At 50.9% G+C, this 21,081-nt stretch overlaps 1 protein-coding gene across 5 annotated transcripts in view; it reads right to left on the reverse strand.

Moving 5' to 3' along the window:
• Positions 1 to 572: 572 nt before the first annotated feature.
• LOC101064944 (nuclear receptor coactivator 2-like) overlaps positions 573 to 21,081 on the reverse strand; it is a 29,135-nt gene continuing 8,626 nt past the window's right edge. For 3 of the 5 annotated variants that reach the window (XM_029831386.1, XM_029831384.1, XM_029831385.1), the window contains 21 exons: positions 16,560 to 16,658; positions 15,688 to 15,860; positions 13,225 to 13,322; positions 11,754 to 11,931; positions 11,223 to 11,411; positions 10,520 to 10,621; positions 10,292 to 10,432; positions 10,059 to 10,206; positions 7,958 to 9,179; positions 6,543 to 6,774; positions 6,255 to 6,458; positions 5,972 to 6,169; positions 5,792 to 5,900; positions 5,541 to 5,709; positions 5,116 to 5,421; positions 4,379 to 4,456; positions 3,874 to 4,306; positions 3,329 to 3,569; positions 3,133 to 3,241; positions 2,978 to 3,052; positions 573 to 2,374 (listed from right to left, as the gene is read on the reverse strand). In XM_029831386.1, coding sequence (XP_029687246.1) covers positions 2,363 to 2,374; positions 2,978 to 3,052; positions 3,133 to 3,241; positions 3,329 to 3,569; positions 3,874 to 4,306; positions 4,379 to 4,456; positions 5,116 to 5,421; positions 5,541 to 5,709; positions 5,792 to 5,900; positions 5,972 to 6,169; positions 6,255 to 6,458; positions 6,543 to 6,774; positions 7,958 to 9,179; positions 10,059 to 10,206; positions 10,292 to 10,432; positions 10,520 to 10,621; positions 11,223 to 11,411; positions 11,754 to 11,931; positions 13,225 to 13,322; positions 15,688 to 15,860; positions 16,560 to 16,639 — 4,497 coding nt within the window. In that variant the 5' untranslated portion in view covers positions 16,640 to 16,658 and the 3' untranslated portion in view covers positions 573 to 2,362. The remainder of the gene's footprint in view (positions 2,375 to 2,977; positions 3,053 to 3,132; positions 3,242 to 3,328; positions 3,570 to 3,873; positions 4,307 to 4,378; positions 4,457 to 5,115; positions 5,422 to 5,540; positions 5,710 to 5,791; positions 5,901 to 5,971; positions 6,170 to 6,254; positions 6,459 to 6,542; positions 6,775 to 7,957; positions 9,180 to 10,058; positions 10,207 to 10,291; positions 10,433 to 10,519; positions 10,622 to 11,222; positions 11,412 to 11,753; positions 11,932 to 13,224; positions 13,323 to 15,687; positions 15,861 to 16,559; positions 16,659 to 21,081) is intronic. The other 2 variants (XM_029831387.1, XM_029831388.1) reach the window with 2 other exon arrangements.

Consider the following 21,081-nt stretch of genomic DNA (forward strand, 5'->3'; position numbering starts at 1 on the left):
CCCGTGTTTGTTCACATCTATAAGCAGCAAATGTTGGGCTCGTGCATCCAATACTATATTAGGAATTACACAGAATCTGTGACCTTTTTTCAAGTTCGTGACGTTGCGCAATCGCCTGCATGTTGTAACCTTTATCTGCGTGTCTCCACACTTTGATAATAACGTTTTTATAACACAATGGTTGATCAGTATTTCAGAATATTTTACCTGCGTGTTAAATGTGCGGGGCCACATAAAGGTCACCGGGAGCCCTGGAAAGAAATTCCACCCCTGAATTGTTCAGTGGAGAGGACGTAAAGGTTGCGAGTGACGTGCAGGCTACTTCGACCACATTTGAACGGAGCAGGTAAAGATACAGAAACATTTTAAAATCAGACTTTCAGTGTGATTAATGATGTTTTTGATCACCAACCATTTCAATGGTTTCAATCAAAATCAGCATGAGCTGCACTTTTCTCCTGTCGCCCCCTGGTGTCCACAGCGAGTACTGCACCGGTCTCAAAAAGGCCTCACGCGTCATGAAAGCTTTGACCTTTGGCCTTGGGTTCAAGATAAAAGGGGCGGAGTCAGTGTGGCCCAATAAAAATAATTTATTTACAGTGAATCATAAATTAACAAGCAGCATTGGCAAAAGCAAGATGGACAGCTTGCATAAAGTGTGAAAGTCTGGATTTTTGCATAAATACACACTGAATAAACTGTACTGCACTCTGTGTGTGTGTATGTGTGTGTGTCTGTGTGTGTGTGTCTGTGTGTGTGTGTGTGGGTGTGTGTGCGTCATCCAAAAGGGGTCATCCAATAAGTAGATTTTACAGGACAACAAAAACAAATGCACATATTCAACAACCAGGTTTAGTGACTTTGGCCAGTTCAAATAGTAAAACTGTCAAGTTTCTAGAAAATTAAAGCCGTAAATAAAAGATGTGGATTGTTGAAAGAAACTAAACAATCACAAGAAACTTTGCTTTTCCACTCACTGGTGGCGTCAACAACCCAACATAAGGAAATCTTTAAAAAGTCTGTTCCAAAAGCTCTAAAAAGGTTCAAACATTGTCAGCGAATCATATCATCATATGTCCTGATGCCCCACCTGATGCCCCCCCCGGGGGGGGGGCACCAGCTCAAGTACAGTTAGTGATGTCATCACAGCGCTGCCCCAAAGGTCAACAAAGGTCAAAAATGCCTTAATGCCCCTTTTAGCAACAGAACAGCAGAACGTTCAGCATCGCCTGTGACGGCGCTCGGCTGTAGGTTCCCCGATGGTCCACAGGTGAATCACAGCGTGACGCAACGCTCACGTTCAAACCGGTCGGAACCAGAAAGAACCGGTCCGTCAGCAGGGTCGGGGCTCCAGCAGATCAGAACACTTCCCAACATCTGGAGACGAGCAGACCGATGTGGTGGACGTCAGCAGAGCAGCAGCCTCAGGTGAACCCGGCCGACCCGGTTCTGAAGCTGCTGCTGGAGCCTCAGAACCGGACACAAACGGGAGCGGGCAGCTAGAACCTCCACAGCTTCCAGAACGTCTGAGTTAAAGCTCGCTGACAGACGCAGCAGCAGAGGGAATGTTTTCAAACGTCCCGCTTTTCTGATTCTGTCCATCCAGAACCTCTGATCCGCCTTCAGAACTGGAGAAGAGCTAAAACGTTTGTTTGTTTGTTGGTTGGTTTGAAATGAAGCTTTTCAGTCGGGCTCTGAAAAGAACCGTAATCAGGTTAAATCTGCCCACTCGTCCAGCGTCGGACTGCTGACGTCAGCTCTTCACACAGTTAGCATTGTTAGCATTTAGCATCCCGAGCTGCTCTTCTTTTTCTAGGCAGAAACCCCAAAGAACCTTCAAAATAAATCTTTGGAGAAACGTGATTGTAACAACAACAACAACAACAAAAAAAGGTTGTTTTTTTTCTGTTTGATTTTAGTTCATTTTTATAAACTCTCTATTGCGGACCAATAAATTATTAAATTATACTTCATATAAACTCTACAGTTGATTTAAACACTTCCAGGATTTTTTCGCTGATTACAAAAATCAATAAACATTACTTTTTATACAGTAAAATGCTTCACAGAAGAGATGAACAGTGTCGCGACTGGCTGTGCAGTAAATGTGTAGTACAGGCATCAGTGTGAAGGGTTCTACTGGCGCCGGGGCCCAGGCTCTCGGTACCGCTCCCCTGGTACCGCTCCTCTGGTTGGACCTTCATGTTGTGCATTTCTTCAGACGGCAGATTGACTGAAGAATCTGAAATTATGGGATTAGTGTGATGAGATGAGTCCAGCCTGGCTCTGTCTGGTGCCTGTGCACCGGCTGGTGCTGGTCATCCTCCTGAGCTGCTTCTGTGCTTCGGCGTCGGTGCTGAGGTCAGCAGAAATTCTATAAAGGACAGAAAATGAGGCCCGGTTCAGCGGCAGCGGAGATCCGGTCCACAAAGGCTGGAATCCAGACTCATGGAGTCTTCACAGGAGGTGGATGGCGACGTTTAAGGATTGTGATTATTTATTGTCGGAACCAGTTATTTCTGATTGGATCTGGAAATTCCCTCCAACATTTTAATTTCCTACAAGATGAAAAGTGTCCTGATGTCACGACCACCTCGATATTTTATGTGGCAGTAAATAAAAACAGAAATCCAAATTCAACCCAATAGGAGCCTCTAAGTAAACTGATACTTACAGTTAATTCTATCGGATTCTATACGAACACAATAACAATCATCATAATAATAGTGATACATGTTTAACAGAGATCCACCTCCACCGTTCGAGGGTGTTTCTGAGACTTGTTAGTTCAAACTCAGGCCCAGGTCTCAGTTTTAGCTGGACTGTTATTGCTGCCTGCTAACCTGGCTAACGCTAACCTGGCTAACGCTAACCTGGTTCACATTAACCTGGTTCACGCTATGCTAGTTCACGCTAACCTCGTTCTTGTGTGGCGCTCTGGGGTTTATGTGTACAAAGATGAGAATGTGGGACTTACAGAACCTGCATCACCCTCCTGCGTCAACATATCAATTTCTGCCAGCTGCTCCAGGATCAGGCTGCCGTCGCTCACCTGCAGCGATCAGCAGAACACAGCTGGTTTATTGATCCATTCCCCGGTCTTTGCCCCTCGATATGAGCGGCGGCGCTCACCTGCTCGGCGCTGCCGGCCATCACGCCCAGGCTCAGGCTGTTGTTGCCGCTGTACATTCCCACGCTGGGCTGCGTGGGATATTGTGACTGGGTGTGTTGGGGATAAACACTGGGAAAAAGCAAAGCCAGTCAGCACGCCCGGTCTGAACCAGCAGGTTTTTGGGTCAAATATCACGGCCGATCTACGTCCGCTCACTTGTTACTGGCGGAAATGCCGCCGGCCTGGGGCCATCCGTTGAGGTCGGTGCTGGCCTGGTACCCAGGGGGTCCTCCCTGGTTGGGGGCCTGAGGCTGCGTCTGGACCTGGTTCGGCTGCAGCATTGGGCTTTGACCCTGCCCCATCCTGGGGGACAGCAGGGGGCTCTGAGGGGTCGCGGCTCCGCAGGGGAACCCTGAGACCGGGTCCTGGTGCTGCTGCTGCTGCTGCTGGCTCAGAGCTGCAGGAGATTTGCTTTGGTTACCAAAAGGAACGGCAGACGCTCACATCTCAAATCCAAACCCGTTCTTGTTCAAGGGGGCAACTCGGTGCCTCCGTCTCAAGAATTCTGCCCCCGACCCCCCTGGAAGGTGCTCTGATTGGGTTATTATAGGATGCAAATCACTGCGAGGTGCACCAGTAGTTAGAGCCAGAGAGCATTTCTACCATCAATCAATTAAAACACACACACATAGACGCACACACGCACACACACACACACACACACACTACTGCCAGGGCGCTGAAGAGTTCTCCACATATACCTGAGCTGCCGAACTGGAAGGCACTGTGTTGTAATGGCGGACTCATTACCCCACCATACTGCCCGCCTACATTTCCCATCATGCCCTGGCTAGCCAGCAGATGGTTGGGGGAGAGAGGGGAGGAGAAGGGGCTGGAGGAGCCGGGATGAGGAGGAGGTGAAGGCAGGCCGGTACCGTAGCTGGAGGCCGAGTAAGAGAACTGCTGCGAGCCGGCTTGAGGCAGGCGCGGGTTCGTGCCGCCCATGGGCGCCGGCGTCGGGGCGGCGCCCCCGCTGGGCATGTTTGGCGGCACGTTGATGCCCGGATTCCGCATCATCATGGCACGCTGCTGGTGCACGTGCTGCTGCTGCTGCTGCTGCTGCTGCTGGCGCTGGCGAAGGTGGTTGTTGAGGTACTCACGCTGGCGCTGAGCCATCTGGGCGTTGAGGGCTCCCTGTGAGGACGCGTGAGGTCAGCGATGGTCCGCCAGGGCGGACACAAAATGAACTGGGACCTCTGAACCCACCTGGTTTGGTACATTAGACCTTAGAGGTAGATTCATGTTGGACAGGCCTCCCATCGGGTTCCCCACCGGCTGACGGTTCTGCACGTACAGACAGCAGAGACAATATTATCACCAAAAGCCTCAAATTAAGACCGATATCCACTGTGTGCCACACATTCTGTCCAGCAGGTGGCGGTGCAGAGCTGGCAGGGATCAAAGCTGCCACATAAACTTCAACAACACGTTTGTTCAAAGATGAAAGCAGTGAATTGTGACGCGATCTAAAGAGGGAAACGCTTGAAAGCAGACAACTCTGGCATCACACAGCCATTTAGGAGAGACAACGACAAGCCATGTGGAGTCTTTGGGTGTGTGTGTGCGTGCGTGTGTGTGTGCGCGTGTGTGTTCTGTCGTTCTTTGTTACACGTCTCAGCGGCAGCAGAGTTGCTGATGCAGCCAGAAACACGCTGGTTTCTTTCTGGCTGCTGTGGCTGGAACTGGCTGAACTCTGCTAAAGGCTGCGGCTAATTCATGCTAATCCCATCTGGCTGTTAATGACGGCGGGACTGTCTCGCCGTCCTTGGCTGGAAAAACACTTGCGTATTTATAAAGGTGCACTCGTACAGCAAAGACCCCCCCGTCATGGAGAGAGCCACGAACCCCCTCGGCAGGAACATCCCACTACGACCAGCTGGGGCCAGTGGCTGATCACCAGTTTGACCATAATAAGTCATTAATTAACTTAAATGAGCACCCACCAGCTGGGCCTGGAGTCGGTGCTGGAGCTGGAGCCTCAGGTTGTTGGGCTGAGGTGGCACCGCTGGATTCGACCCCCCCGGTCTCATCCCAACAGGTCTGGGCCCAGGCATCCTCATCATCGGGGGGTATCCAGCGTGCGGCATCCTCTGCAGACCCATGTGGGAGCTCATGGAGGCGGTTTGGAAGCCGCCGTCGGAGGGGACGCCGCCGTACCCGGGCTGCCCGCCGTAGTGTTGGCTGTACATGAGAGGCTTCATGGGTGGATCCAGAGAGCCCAGGTACTGGTCCTGGTCAGACAGAGGAGCCTGTAGGCACAAGAGCCATTTAAATAGAACCTCTCAAGCCTTCAAACGGTCCTGAGCTGCCTTCACATGTACAATCTGATCAAGCGCCATCCTTTCTTCACGCATCTGCAGAGCCTCACCTGGACAGCCAGGGTCGGGATTCCCAGCATCTTGTCGATCTCCTCCAGACCTTCGTAATCCTTCAACACAGAGCATAGCTGGCTGAGCAGGGCTCCCTCGTCTGGCTGGCTCTCGGGCCCCGCGCCGCAGCACCCCATCCCGTCCGCCTGGGGGACGCCGTATGGTGGCCTAGAACAGAGCGGAGCGTTACCGCCACATCTGAACCCCAGAGTCTGCTCCCACACGCCTGCTTCTCAAACAGGGGCCTGACCTGCTTTGGTTTCCATAGTGATCCATGCTCAGCATTTGGTCCGGCCACGGCGCGGTCTGGTTGGGGGGCCCGTGTGGCTGAGGGTAGGCGGTGTTTGCCATCTCCATCTCTGAAGCGGAGCAGAAAAGAGAGCGTTAGGCGTCAGGAGCGGCGCCACCGTTGACACCGGTTGCTCCTCACCGCTGCCCATCATCTGCATGTTGACCAGTCCTCTGGAGCCCGGCAGGCCTCTGGTGGCCAGAGCAGCGTTCATGCTGGGCAGCATGCGACCAGGACCCATCCCCTGGCCCATCAGCGCTCCTCCACTGGCTCCTATGTGGCCCTGGGGCCCCCAGCCCTGCTGCATGGAGCCCCGCATGGAGCCGTTGCTCAGCATGTCTGATGACAGGAGAAAGGAGCAGATGTGAGGAATCCCTAGGCTGGGTGGTTCCTGGACTTAGGAACAGTTCTGGTCTTTCCTGACCTGCGTTAGACATGGCAGCATGGCCGGACATGCCGGCGTGGGCTCCCATCATGCCTTGCTGCTGCTGCAGTAAAGAGTAGGGGGCAGTGTTCCTGTGCTGAGGCATGAAGGGCCGGCCGGCGTTGGGAACGGAGCCCATCCCACCGTCCAGGGAGGAGCTCCTGAGTGTGGGAGCACGCTGGACGGCTCTGGCGCCGTTAAAGCCTGCGGCGTGCAAGAGAGGTGGGACACCGTTACTGTGGGCGGCGTAGGCGGCCTGAGACACGCTGGCAGCAGAGCTCTCCGTACTGGCAGGACTGATGGGGGGGAAGCCTCTGAGCTGGTTCGGCGGGCTGCCGCCGCCGGTGATCTGCAGGATGTTGCCGACGAGGGCCGGTTTGTCTGCGGAGGAGCCAGCGGGAGGTCCCGAGGAGGCCGATGAAGAGGGGGCCGGTCTTCTGACTGGAGGCGGACCCCCGAACTGCTGCTGCTGCTGCGCGCCGCTCTGCAGATCCTCCAGCAGGTCCTCAAGCTCAGAGGTCTGAAAACACCATTTCAACCTTTAGGACGTTCAAAGCCTCTCTTTTCTCTGATATCACACAATTGCAACTTTATCAGGGGACGAAACGGCGCCGCGTTAAATAGGGTAAGATGTAGGATACAGAGAGCGAGGGACGACAGGAACGCTGTCCTGTGGCCGTTTGGCTGATGAATAGAGGAGGAGCTAAAAATAAACTGCCGGCACTAATGAGGTCATGTGTGATGTAAAGTTACAGCCGTGTGGAGTTTGTGTTGCCACACAGGCTCAGCGAGCCCAGCAACATCAAGGGCATAAATCCAGGAGGGGGAGGGGGGGGGGGGGGGGCGAAGGTTCAGGCCCAGCAGACTGCCGACGGCCTGGTTTGTGCTGAACAGGTGAGGAAATATTGAGAGCGCCATCGACCGTCTGCAGCATCGTTAGTCTGCATAAACACCAAACGCATCAGAGCCGGCAGCTATTTTAGTTCCTGGCTGCCGCCGTTTGGCCGTTTTGTGCGAATATGGCGAGCTGGATGCGTCCTCCGGTGCTGGGAGGGAGGTTTTAGGTGGGTGGAGGATGCGAGGACGTGCTTTTCTCTCGTCTTCAGCTTCCTCTGAATGTTAATCAACCGTGTGGAGAGACGTTCCACCTGAAACGGCGTTGATCCGAACGTTCTGTGCAGAACAGCAGCCCCCAAAACGCACGCTGGAGGTTAATTCATCGCCTAATTGTAATTGTACTCCACTGGTTCACACGTGTTTAATTAGCCCTCCTCTGCCGAGCTGATGAGTTCAGAACAACTCCTGACACTGACGGCACGCCTCCTGCTGGCGGGGGTGAGAGCGCGCGCAGCCATATGATGTCACGACCAGGCGTCGGCACGAGGCGCCAGCCAACATCGCCCGAACCCCAAAACTAAAAAAACGCTGCGAGGCAACGTCAAAGGAGCGCTTTGGCTCGGCCAATCAGAACCGTTTCCTAATCTGAACCTAATCCAGCCGCGACTGGAGACTATTTCAGTGACCCCACTGTGGATCTTATCCAGCTCCTGCTACCGGGAGGTTCTGACATAACCTACTTTTAGGGGCTGATGTCAGTTTTGGGCCCCACCCGCCCCAGAAACTGAATATTATCTAACGTACGTTAATGATGTCAGCCAGGACCCGGAGCTAACGCACAGATGGATTAATCCTGTCACACTCACCTGCTCGGCCATGTTGAAACCAGCGTCCTGTTTCTCCAGCTTGATGTTCACCAGCTTTGGTCCGTCGGGTGACTCCATCTTGATGGCCTTGTCCAGGATGCCGTTGTCATCCCTGTCCAGCAGATAGCGGAGCAAGGCATTGTCCTTCTTTTTGGGGCTTCCTGGCTCCTGCTTGGTGCAAAGTTCACTGAGGGCGGCTATGTTGTCCCCTGAAGCGGACTCTGGACCAATGGGGTCTTTACCTGTGGCCTCTGCAGTTAACTTTGCTAATTCCACAGGTGAGGTGCTGGTCTGCAGTAATCTGTGGAGAATCTTGTGTTTCTCCTTTAGTGAAGTGGGATTGTTGTTGTGTCCAGCCCCGTCGACACCGGCAATCTCACCCAACTGCTCCTTGAGGTCCTGGTCGTCCCCCAGAGGCCGAGACGGAGAGCAGGGATCGGAGGTTTCTACCTTGGTGGTAAGAAGCTGTAGCAGTTTGGTGTGACCTTTTGCATTTAGAAGGTGACTTGGGGCGTCTCCGAGTTCCTCTAAGCTTTCATCACCTCCGAACCCGTCGGGGTCCTCGTCCCCCGCCTCCTCCTGTTTACCCTCCTGGTTCTGTGATGACAGCAAGTCTTGCTGGTCATCGAAAGTTCCAAACAGGTCCTCCTCCGGGCTGGGCGTGCTCTTGGCTCCCTGGTTCCCAGTGCTGCTGCTGTGAAGGGGACTCTGAAGGCCAACAGACTTTGTGTCCGGTGACTCTGAACGCTGGCCCTCGTTGAGTCCCTGGGGAAGTCGGTGGCCCTGGCTGAGTGCCTGAAGTGCACTGAGGGAGTTGAAGGACTGCGTGTTGCCCGTACTGCTGCACACAGATCCTGGAGATTGGGTCCCGGCTGTCGGAGAAAAAGCCCCGGAGGGATGCGACGGGAGGTGAGGACTACTACAGCTACTGGCAGCCACGGTGGGGCTCTGCCGATGACATGGAGACAACATGGCCCCCTGGGCCCCCGATGGGACACTGGGGCTCCTGTGAGCTGATGGGCTCCCCATCTTGAGTGTGTGGCTGTTTACCGTGGACGCCGGGCCGGGGGTGGCGCTGAAAGAACGCCCGTGTGCACTGGAAACAGGGGTGGAGTGGTGCGTGTTGCCGATGGGGTCGGGGGAGGGGGAGGGCCCGCTTGCACTGCTGGGGGTGACTGATTTGGGCATTCCCTGTTCTGTAGTCATGCCGGCCGTGTTCTCCCTGAAAGAGACAAAGGCGGCGTTGATGAGGACTGTGGCGCGTTTGCCGATTGGTTGGTACGATCGTTTTAAAAAACGATACAGCCAAGTTCAGGCGAGCAACAGGAGACATCGAGGATCGGTTACAAAAGGCTTCCATCAGTTCTGCCACAGTACAAAGAGGCTGTGAAACAATGTTCACAACTGGGAAAACAAAGCTGTCCCAAAGCCGGAGGCTGTAACAGAGCGTTTAAACATGGACGTCCCACACAAAGCTCCAATTATGCCGAATGCTGGGGCAATAATTTTCTATGTGTGGAAGTAAAAAGGCTAAGTTCTTGCCACAGAGCCACAAACGCACGGGCCAACAGTCCCGACATTGTGTTCAGGCCCGACTGTGAATGGTCAAACCAAGAGCTCACGGCTGGTGGGAGTGACGGACGGACAGACTGACTGGAAGGGCTTGTGTCAGTGGCGGTCTGAACATGCGGCTGCTGCTTTTATATAACGGGCTCTTTATTCTTAATCTGTGTCTCTTCTTTGAGATGAAAACACAAACGGAGGCATCAGTGGACAGACGTTCACAGTTACAGCTTTTATCCAACAATCTATAAACGTTCAAAACATAATGTCAAGTTCTTCAGAACATCACTAAATGTCTTGAAAATAGTTTGTTACTTTTGCACATTAATAAATGGTGAAAAGCACCAAATATGTACGGAATAAAAATGCTCCACTGGACAAAAGGGTGAAGATGGCTGCGAGCCCGGCGCTTCCACTGGCAGGTTGATAAAGATGCTGTCTGGCGTCTGCTACTTTTATCTTTACACACGCCGTTTATTTGGGTTCGAGCCTGATTAGCTGCTGATTGTGGAGAAAGACAGAAAACAAGTGGCGACACCTTTGCAGGATGTGCAGGGACATGTAGAGCTGCGCTTCATTAGTGGCTGGAGACCGGACCAGTTTGCTCTTAGTGTGGGCTGAGATGATGGTGCCGTCGGCCAGGGAGAATCTGTACAGAGGGCTGAGGGCGTGACCGTTCCTCATCACTGAGCAGAGGGGGAAAGAGGCAGAAATGAGCATTAACCTGCACACGATAAATGAGGCAGACCTGTGAAGAGTTCACTGGCTAACCATCCTGGTGGTGTTTCTTAGCAAAGGACATCTCGCCATCGTTCTGCAGGTGAAACCTCTGAATGCACCTCCGGACCAGGTCCTCCCAGCCTGGTTTCATGGACGCACGGAGCAAACTGGTGTCCAGAGATGTTATTTTGCCTGGATGTACAGAAAAGCTGGTGTCACCCCTGGTTTCAGAGGAACAGCATCAGCTCCAGGAACAACAAGCACCTGGCTCTGTCCTACCTTGAAGGTCCTGTCTCGTAGTGAAGCTCTCATACGTGGGAATCACAGGTCTCTCTTTGACGGGGACTCTTCTGGCCACACAGATGAGACACGACTGGAAATCTGCACATTTGAAGACGCGGGACTGTCAGGTGATGTATGTGGAGGCAGACCTGAGTCGCCCGATGGGTCACATAAAGGCCGATTTCCTCTGCTTACTTTGTCCTCAAACATCAACATTAAAATGAGCCAATGAACTCGCTGTTCTGCCCGATTCTGCTCCTTTTTCATCACGTTTCACAAAGTCATCCCTCCAAAACCTTGACCGAAACTCAACCATTCATTAGATGAAAGCGACTGCCATCCATCTCAGCAGGACCCCCCCCCCAACAACGATGTCAAAAGTTTCCACCCAAGTCTAAACCCCCAACCCCGCCGTCTGTCCAGCGCGCGTCCTCCCCCCGTCCTGGGAGACACTGGCACAAAATTCAGTTGTCAGACATCTAAATTTAGATTTCCAGACTGATTCTTTGTCCCTAGTGTGCATCTGTGTGATGAGATAAGACGAGAGCATGACAAAGTGCCACACAATAATTAGTCTCTAACTGTGGTTGGGAGGACAAGTCGGAAGAAGTGATGAAAGGAGGACAGGACACAAGGGACTGGAACAGAGGATGGAAACACAGAGACGGAGAAGACAGAGACGAGCCGGAGCAGCCAGTACCTTCCCCCTCTTCTTTGATGGACTTGGGCTCAGACACGGCGAAACACTGCATGGTCTCGTACTTCTGCCGGGTCACGTCCTGCTGCTCGGAGGCCGGCCGAGCTTCGCCGTCGGCGTAGGGGTTGATCAGCATGCGGCAGGTGAAGGTGTGGCTGTTTCTGCTGGACGCGTCGCTGCTGCGATGATTGACTGACAGCAAGGAGACGGAGACAGTAAAGTCAGCCGCTTGGAATCAGACTGGGATGGAAAAATACCGGGAATCCATATTTATTCTGTTGCTCGTTTGGAAATTAAACGATGCACCAACAACCGTAACCGACGGCAACATGTTCACACCTCTGTTTGGAGTTTATTGGTCTGTCATGTGCGTTTTTAAATTGATTTAATTGCTGAAGTTTTCTAAGTGGCTTTGCTTTATGGACCAAAATTCCATTAGAAAATGAAGAATTGCATGAAAATACAAAACAAATATCAGATTTGTCATGCAGTCAACTGGGAAGGTTTCCAGATGGAACTTCCTGTGGGTCCTACCCAGGCTCTTGGGCAGGAGGTTCTTGATGAACTCGGCGTGGTCTCCAACGTGCAGCACGCTGTAGACGCTGGTGTTCATCAGGTCCTCCTGCTGGTACCGCAAATACTGGCTGACATTTTCCGAGACAAACACGATGTTTCCCTCCATGTTGACCACGAAAAAGAAGCCGTCCAGGGCCTGAGTGGGACAGGAAGGAGGCAGAAGGCAAAGAGCACCGAGAAAAGGGTGTAGAAGCGAAGAAATGGGGGGAGAAGAGGAGGAAATGGGGAGAAGAGGGGGAAATGGGGGGAGAAGAGGAGGAAATGGGGGGAGAAGAGGGGGAAATGGGGGGAGAAGAGGAGGAAATGGGGGGAGAAGAGGAGGAAATGGGGGGAGAAGAGGGGGAAATGGGGGGAGAAGAGGAGGAAATGGGGGAGAAGAGGAGGAAATGGGGGAGAAGAGGAGGAAATGGGGGGAGAAGAGGAGGAAATGGGGGGAGAAGAGGGGGAAATGGGGGGAGAAGAGGAGGAAATGGGGGGAGAAGAGGGGGAAATGGGGGGAGAAGAGGAGGAAATGGGGGAGAAGAGGAGGAAATGGGAGGGAAAGACAGTTGGATGGTGATTAAAGTTCATTTCAACTTTCACATCAAAGCTCATTAAACTTTACACAGAAAAAAAGAGGTCTTATTGCTTTGCTGTGGATTAGAAATGAACTGAGTCACGGTTGAACCTCGGCTGCATCCATTTCTCTCAATAGGGGTTCTTTCATTGTTAACGTCTATAACTGAGGTCTGTTTACAGAACTGTTGGAGCTGTGCTCTCATCCCGAAGGTGACTGAAGGATCATGTACATGAAGAGACACTAACGTCCTGCTGGACGTGTGTGCATCCTCTAGTCTGTCGGCCTGATGTTGGAGGAAAAGTGGCTCCATTCACACCTCAGCCGGTGCCCTAACAGGGCTTATATATAGCCTGTGTGTGTGTGTGTGAGTGTTGAAGCTCCTCCTCCTTTTCTAATCTGGCTTTTAAGAAAAGGTATTTATACCTCATTGGATCCCATGTTATACCTCAACACACACACACACACATTACGCAGGCTTGATGGCGGCGCTGCCGTTAGCCACACAAGCTCTTATCTCACTGCGTCACAGCGGAGGACCAGACCATTTAAAGTCAGGAGAACGCTTCCACCAGCTGGAAATGAGCTGTGGGCGGCCACTGCATGTGGATGATCCTCCTGCAGCCATTTTGATGTTCGTGCTGCTACACTGACGGCCAGAGATCCCACAATAAGTCTCCCCTGGTGTCTTTTACAGGCAGATTATATATCACAAGATTACACCCAAGTGTAAAAAAAGTGTTTCTAATTTGAAGCTATGTCAGTAGAGCTTTTCTGATGGTGTCTGCTGCTGCACACGAGATCAAATATTTGCGTAGCTAATGAGCTGCAGCGTCATCACTGTGCCTCCAGCTCATGTTCAGTTTGAGATACCTCCAGCATCATGGGCCCCAGAGAGTCTTTATCAATCCCTCCCTGTCCTGTGGAGGAGACGTCGGCCTTCTGCACCTCCTCGGCCACCGGAGCTTTCTCTGGAAGCAGAAGACCCGAATGATCAACGTGCGATTGTGAGAGAAGAGGCATCGAAGCGCACGTGTTGTGGATGTGTGACTCTCTCAGATGCAGGCCAGCCGTCCTCGGGAATCAGCTCTGGTGTCCAGTGTTGCATCCGCCAGCTCCACGGAGCGGAATGTCACAGAAAGCAGGTATCGCTGCGCTGTGATGTGCGCTACATTGCACCCATTTTAGTCACATTAGAGGCCAGTCTCCACTCTCCTGCCTGCCTGTACCAGTGGACTGTTAAGCCTCCCATGGCCCCATTAGACCACATAGCTGACATTCCTGCTGTAGGACAAGAGCTGAACAGAGTCATCAGACTTTAAAGGCCGTCACCGCCGAGCCCAGCACAACCATCCTCTGGGGAGAGACTGTGACTGACTTCATATCAGTTTGGGAGAAAACTCCCCAATTTTCTCCTTGTACATTTATTAGGCTGGGAAGCTAATTAGTTTCTATCTATGCATGAGCGTTTAAGTCAGGATGTTGCAACACTACAGGAAGTGCACACTTTATTTCAGTGCTGCAGACCTTTAGAAAACCTTCAGAAAAGAAGGTAAAAGGTTATAATCAGATAGGCGAGGCTGAGGCTCTCATGTGGATATATGTGTCGATTAGCATCAAGCTTAGCGTAACCTGCCGCACTGGCAAACATCCCTCATTTCCTTTTTAAATACTTGCACAAGTCAAACACCACAGAAGTAACTGAAGTGAAACAGCGCATAAAGCCGTTTACGACCATTTGTCTCTGTTAAAGCCGCTCTGCTGGTTTCAGACAGTCAGACTCTGTCTACAAGTGTTCAATCTTTCATAGTATCGAAACCGACGGTTGTTACTGGGACACAGTGCATCTCTGAGGTGAACCCAACAGCTGTGTCGCCTTGCTATCATCTGAGCGTTGGTCTCTCTGTGCTTATTCAGCTGTTGTTTTCATGCACGGACGCCGACCGGCTGACCACAGGAACCAAAAGAAAAGCTAAGCTGGTGACAAGGGAGGAGAAACAGAGAAGATGGAGCAGAGAAGGAGAGCAGCAGCGGAAGGATGGAAAACCCTTCATCACTTCTGCTGTCCCAGACCGAGGGCCATATTTGGCCCACTTCTTTTTTGGGGGGTTAATTCCATCATTGTCCCCGTTTCTCAGCACTTTGCAAAAAAAAAAAAAAAAAAAAAAAAAAAAAAAATCTACCAGTTAGTCGCTGCGAGTGAATCTTAATCTTCAATCTCTTCTGTTCTTCTGTTGCTTAATGGTAACAAATATCAGTGGTAAAATCCTTTTAATAATGCTGCCGACACAGCGCATTTATCTGGTTGTGTCTTAACCAGGCAGATATAGAGACTCAAAAGAAATACAACCTCACAGATGGTTTCCAGCCAGATTGGAAGAGATCTGATAGAGTAAACAGGCAAAAGCTAACAGGTGGAGGGAGGAGAGGTGAAAAACAAAGCAACGGGGAAGGAGGAGGCAAAAACAGGAGGAAGAAAGAGAGCGAGAGAGCAAAGCGAGGGGAGATCTACCTGCTTTCCTCCAGAGTTACATCACGTTGGCCTGAGTTACGCAACAGCTCTGTCTCCGGCTGCTTCACTATCACACTCGCATCATTATTACCGTTAGCACGCACGTGGCAGTTCCCAGATTAAAGAGCAAAATGCCAGCTGTCATTCTGCTAATTCCTAATTGTGCCATTGTCTAAAAGAAAAAAACAACATGTATGTCGCGACTTCCTGCTCTGCTGAGATAATTTCTGAACTGATCTTCCACTTAAAAAATCCACACTTTCTCGGTCCGCTTTGCCCAGTTTTCCCATCTCGTTATCCCGACGACTAGCATGTTCAGCACTCGGAACCTCCGATTAATAACTGGCAAATAAACTCAAACGATGCTGCTTTTTTTTTTAAACTCCCAAACATATCCACTATTGGAAGATGCTACCTGGGACCAGTTCTGGCAGCTGACCGGGTCCTTTTAGCAGACTTGGACTGGGAGCATATTGATATAATGATCCCAGTTTAAAACTGCAGGAGATGCTGGTGCAGCTGGAGCAGGTTGGGGGGGTTGAGACCCACAGTGGCTTCATCTGCAGACTGCAGGCATTTCAGGATATATCGCCCATATAAACACATATAAATACCCATATATACACATATAAATACCCATACATACACATATAAATACCCATATATACACATATAAATACCCATACATACACATATAAACACCCATATATACACAGCCGTGCAGTAACAGTGTGTAGGTTATCTATAGGTTACTTGTTTATACAGATATCCTGGGAGGGGGGGGGGGGGTTGGTATCATGATTAGGCCGCCCACTGAGCCTCACCCTGCTCCTTGATCTGCCTGATCTGCTTCACCGTCTCCTTGAGGATGGCACATTTGTCCGGTTTGACGTTGAGGTCGTCCATGTCGTTGATGTTTGCGAATATCAGCTCGGCCAGTTCCTCGATGTACTTGTTCTCCTGCTCCCGGTTCCTCCTTTCAGTGTTCCTCTTTGGGCTGTCAAAGAAGCATAAACCTTGTCAGCACCCACAGAGCTGGGAAGGAAAATCACTAAACCTGATCAATGAATAACAAATATTTAAAAAATTTTATATGAGCTGCATTTTCCATCTGTATCCAGGTGATTTCCTGGAATATATCCTGGAATAGTTCCAAGGTCTTGATTACGTGCTGGACTGATGGACTCGCTCCTCATGTTGTTTTACAGACGCTGTACCTGGGCTCTAACAGTAAACTGACTTCTTAAAATCCTCCCACCGTTCTTCATTGTCCTCATTAAACTTCAGGGCAGTGTCGCCTCACTGGCACAACCTTTGCACGCCCTCGGGGACGGTGAAAACACAAGGACCAGTGAGTCGTTATACAAACTGTCCCCTGGAAAAATGCTGCAGCAGCATTTTTGTCACTGGCCCGAGACCCCCACAACCCCACATCCCCTCCGTTAAAACACAGTTTAGCATTTAGCATAGCACTATCTGCTGAGCCGAGACCGAGGCTCCGTCCCCCAGCCCCACATTCACAAGTTAGAAGAAACAGGAAGTGCTGGTTGTGATGAAACGTCCTCGCTGCTCAGAGCCAATCAGAAATCGCCACGTCAGGCATCGCTAGGCTGCCGGATCAGTGTGGAGGCAAGCTCCCATCTCAAGCCTCTTAAAGTCAGATTTGACAAGACAAATGTGGTTTGAGGCTTTTCACCTCGGGCCCAGAAGTTCCGTTGGACACTCCTTCCTCTTCAGGGACTCCCCCCCTCTCAGGGGCTCCCCCCCACTACTCATCTTCAGCAAATATCAGCACCTGCGGACAAAAAGAAAGAGGAGAAGAAGAATGAGCTGACCTCACCTTTACCTGTACACATACAACAAATGTGATTTTCCAGGCGTAACGGGACCCAATCATTCTCGTTACAGAAGTCATTGATATTTTCCATGTTAATCAGGTCACACATGGCAACAGAGCACATACAGGCTCCACGTTGTCATAACGATCAGATGAGTCCCCACTAAATGAATGCAGGAAATAACTTCATCTGAGTTATTATGTCGTCGAGCTTCTGATCCTCAATTTATCACAATCTGCCTTTTTTATTATGCAGCACAAATTCAGCAGTGCTTCCTGGAAATGGAAATGAGCCCCACTGCTGCCGCTGGAAAGTGCCCTTCCATCCACTCGGTTAGCCTGACAGCATTATTAAGCACAGCATTGCGAGGAGACAAGAGCCACTGTGCTGCAGATACACAGCGCCTAATTAAAGGGCGCATAATCAAACTGGGAGCACGCTCATGACTCACGAAACCAATGCATCACTGTAATGTGCCTGCAGTCAATATGTGGGAGGCCCAGTGGGATTAGAGTAGGTGTAAATAATTAGTTAGAAATAACAAACTCACATGAACATTTCTGGCCTTGAATAAAACAACAACACTGTGTTAATGAAGCCACACAACTATGAGCATTGTGAAAGGATAAGAAGCAGAACAAATATATGTGGGCGGCATAAAATGAGGGAGCCATTGGCAGCGAAAGCTGGAACATATGGTCACCTCACGCAGCGAAACCTTCTACCAAGACACCGAAGGCTCGTCGTGTTGGCCCAACAATGTGTTTGTTCAATGTGGCATTCTAACAACCCCCTTTTGGGGCGTCCACAAGCCTGTTTGGGAATCTTTATCCCACAGAAAACATTTGAAACGACTTGATTTGGAAGCGTCGATGCATCTCACTTCCCTAAACTACCGTCACGCTGACGGAGGGTTCGCACGTTTGCACGCACTTGGGTTTTTATTTTTTCCAGGCCCCTTTAAGGATCTTCAATGAGCCAACAAGTCACCTGACTGTTACATAAGAGTCAGTCTGTGGGGCCGATATTGAGGAGATGAAGGCAGGAAGGAAGGGTGAAGGAGGGAGGAGCAAGAAATTAGAGGGAAACATGATGCATGGAAGCAAACTGGAGACTGGAGGTAAAGGACAGCATGTGAGACGGGTAAATATTGTAGAAGAAGACAGGATGATGGGGGGATGTAGAAGGAGACAGAGGAAAGAGAGACATCTGTTGCTCTGAGTATCCAGGCCTGAAGAGAGAGATGAGCATGTCCTAATCTACAGAAACGCATGGGGAGAGGTGAGCGACCGGGCTTCAACAGTAAAGCTTCAGAGTAAAGTTAAACGTGCGGCGCATGAACCAGATCAACGAGTCAAGTCTAGTTTAAAGCGCCGCAACAGCGAGTACAGGCTTGGACTATTGCGCAGCATGTTAGCTGCACAGCGAAGGAATAAAACTAAAAAAAGATGGTGACCCAGCTCCTGAACCGGCTTTGGAAACAGTGATCACAACTTGAGTCACTTTGAAACCCAACATGGCGCCGCCGCTGACAGGCCGTTATTAGTGGGTAGGTGAGGCGGCAGCATGTTGACTAGAGCAGAGAACATCGCCTCCCATCAACAACACATGAAAAGCTGCTTTAGATGTTTTAAGTGATTCATGCAAAATAAGGACTCAACCACCTCATAACCATAATTTACGCACCCAATACCACAAACACAGCGTACCGTCCTCTACTCACATAATGAATTAGCATTAATGTAGCTTGTGACAAAAGCCTCCTCCTCCTCCTCCTCCTCCTCAGAAGCCTCGTCCTAATGCAATAGAGGAGCTGAGAGCTTCGCCGAGCGAAGCCACTGAAAAACAATTTGAGCCTGAGAGAAGACACAAGGCCAGAGGGTCAAACTGGCAATTATGGAATTAGAGCTTATCTACGCGAGTGTGCTGAAGTGGACCTGTCTCCAGTAGAAACCGCTGCTCCGGTTCTTTGGAGATCAGCGATACAGCTGCGCCGTTCTCAGCCAGAGCTGCTTAGTTTGGGTCTGGCGATCTTGGAAACGTGTTTATTTACCAGGAAAACGCTTCAGACCAACCTTTGATACCGAAATGAAAAATCTCCCCGGACTTTGAGTCAGACAGCCTGTTAGCAGCTGTCCTGGATTCAGCCCGACGCCATTTATTTAACTATAAACTGTCTTTCCAGTTGGTTCACCTTTCAAGGAATATCTGCGTTTCCTTGTTGCTTGCAGGTGACCGAGAACAGGTAGGTGTCATCTTACAAGCGGAGCTAATGGAAACACATTAGCGCAGCCCAACGACAAGTATATAGCGCGTTATATCCAGGAAAGCTTTAACGTGATGTTTTAGACGTACAGAAGAGTGGCTGGAAAGCCGGATCCACCACTGGGATGTGACACGGAGAGCCCTGACAAAAGATAGTAGTCATGGAAGCGAAACACGCTACGTGTTGTTATTGCACGAGCGAGCCCTCCTCTGCCATTAGCGCGCAGAATAAATTAGCTTTTGAGCATGTTTACAGAAAAACAAGTGGCTGCGACGTGATGATTGAAGCACTAAATTAGAGCTAATGTGTTTTTGCATAGTCAGTGGGAAACCGCCGGATAATTCCACCTTCACATCAGAGACGCAGTAGCCAGGAGACCAAACCAGACTCCTCTTCTGCACGTCGTCTGCTTTGATGTTACATAAAGAAACAGGCTGCTTCATCCAGGACCTTTTCAATCAGCTGAAATCAATTCTATGGGATTCGTTTAGGTGGTCACCTCTGGTCTGGAGTTCTTCTGTGGTTGTTGGGATTCAAACGGAGGGGTCCAGGCCGGAGCCTTTAAATGAGCACAACTGGTTCAGTGTTGGGGGCCCTTCTATCGTTCTGAGGCTGAATCTTAATGTTGAGATCCCCGACGCGATAATTGAGCGGCGGGTGACGGATTTGAACCGGTCAGTCAATCACCCAGGATGCTCCTCCTCATCACAGAGCGCGCGCTAATACCCCGACATCTCCTGGTCTTAACGCGTCCAACGGGAGCGCTGAGAAGGTCACCTGACGCAGAGATCTTCCTGCATGCTCGGAAGCAAATATTTCATGGCTGGAACTGGTGACGGAGCAGACTCAGCCACTAAAACAAACGTCCCATGTTGCAGTTGGGGGATGTAAACATGACAGGTCTGAGGGAGGTGGGACCCTACCCACACAACTATCTAAGCTCCTGTCTAAGCCAGCAAACCCTCCCATGGCACACACACATAAAGGAGATTTAATACTCTGCTGAGGCGGGATTAAAACCAGCAGCATCTCCCACACCGAGGCCGTGCATCACGTACTCGCCGCCTGTGTTCGTATGGCGGCTCTGGTGCATCCACACCAGATCCCTCACTCTTCTTTATGGACGTCTCTGCTGTTCAGCGCCACGCGCTGCTGGTTTGATGGCCCGAGGCTTACCGTTGCTGGGACAACGGGCGTTTCTTCAACTGGAGTTACAGGTCTGTGTGTTCCAGGTCGCTTCCGATAACTTTTAGTCTGTGCGTTGGATGGTTTCTAGTGAGAGAAGAGAGGAGCTGGGAGGAGCTGGGAGGAGCTGAGCGGAGCTGAGAGGAGCTCAGGTTCAAGGTAACCACAATCTGGACAGCAGATCTTGTGTCCAATGTCTTGTATTAAACCGACACCCAGGAAGTCTCCCTGAGAAGCAGGAGGAACGAGAGCTTTGATTTAATCCAAACATGGACTCTGGAACCTTCCAACCGTGCGGCGCTGCTTTGACTTCAGCCCTCATTTTCCCTCCCACCCTCTCAAACGTGCACGTGCGCTCAATGCTATGAGTATTTTAAGAGAAATGATGTGAAGTCATGCGGCGATGAAGCAGCCTGATGATGTTAACGATAATAATAGTTGGACCTGAATGAATTTCTTCACTCTAAACTGTAAAACACTCCAGCCTGGGGGGCAATAAATGCCCTCTCTGACCATCTGGCAGCGTCTCCACAGACTGGTGACACAGGTACGATGGAATGGAAAGCAAACCTCTTTCTGTGTGCTGTGAAGAGACCAGGCGTAAAATTCAGGCTGTACACATTGACCCACTTCAGCCCCCCCCCCATCGCACCCTCCGCTGCCCCAACAAACACACACTAATTAGTATTTGACGAGCAGAAGCTGTGGGTGATACTGACGGTCACATGAGCATCACTGAAGGTTAAATGAATCTGGTTCCGTCTGCAGCTTCAGAGAAACGAAGCCAAGTCTTGATCTCCCATCAACGTCTCCTCGAACTCCAACTGTTGATTGGCGCTGACGACGGACGAGACAACAGAGAGCACAGAGAGTCCCAGAGCGTCCAAACTGGACACGCTCGGCTGCCCGTCCTCCTGGAGTCACCCATT

Source organism: Takifugu rubripes, chromosome 22 (genome assembly GCF_901000725.2).
Source record: "Takifugu rubripes chromosome 22, fTakRub1.2, whole genome shotgun sequence".
Taxonomy (NCBI): Eukaryota; Metazoa; Chordata; class Actinopteri; order Tetraodontiformes; family Tetraodontidae; genus Takifugu; species Takifugu rubripes.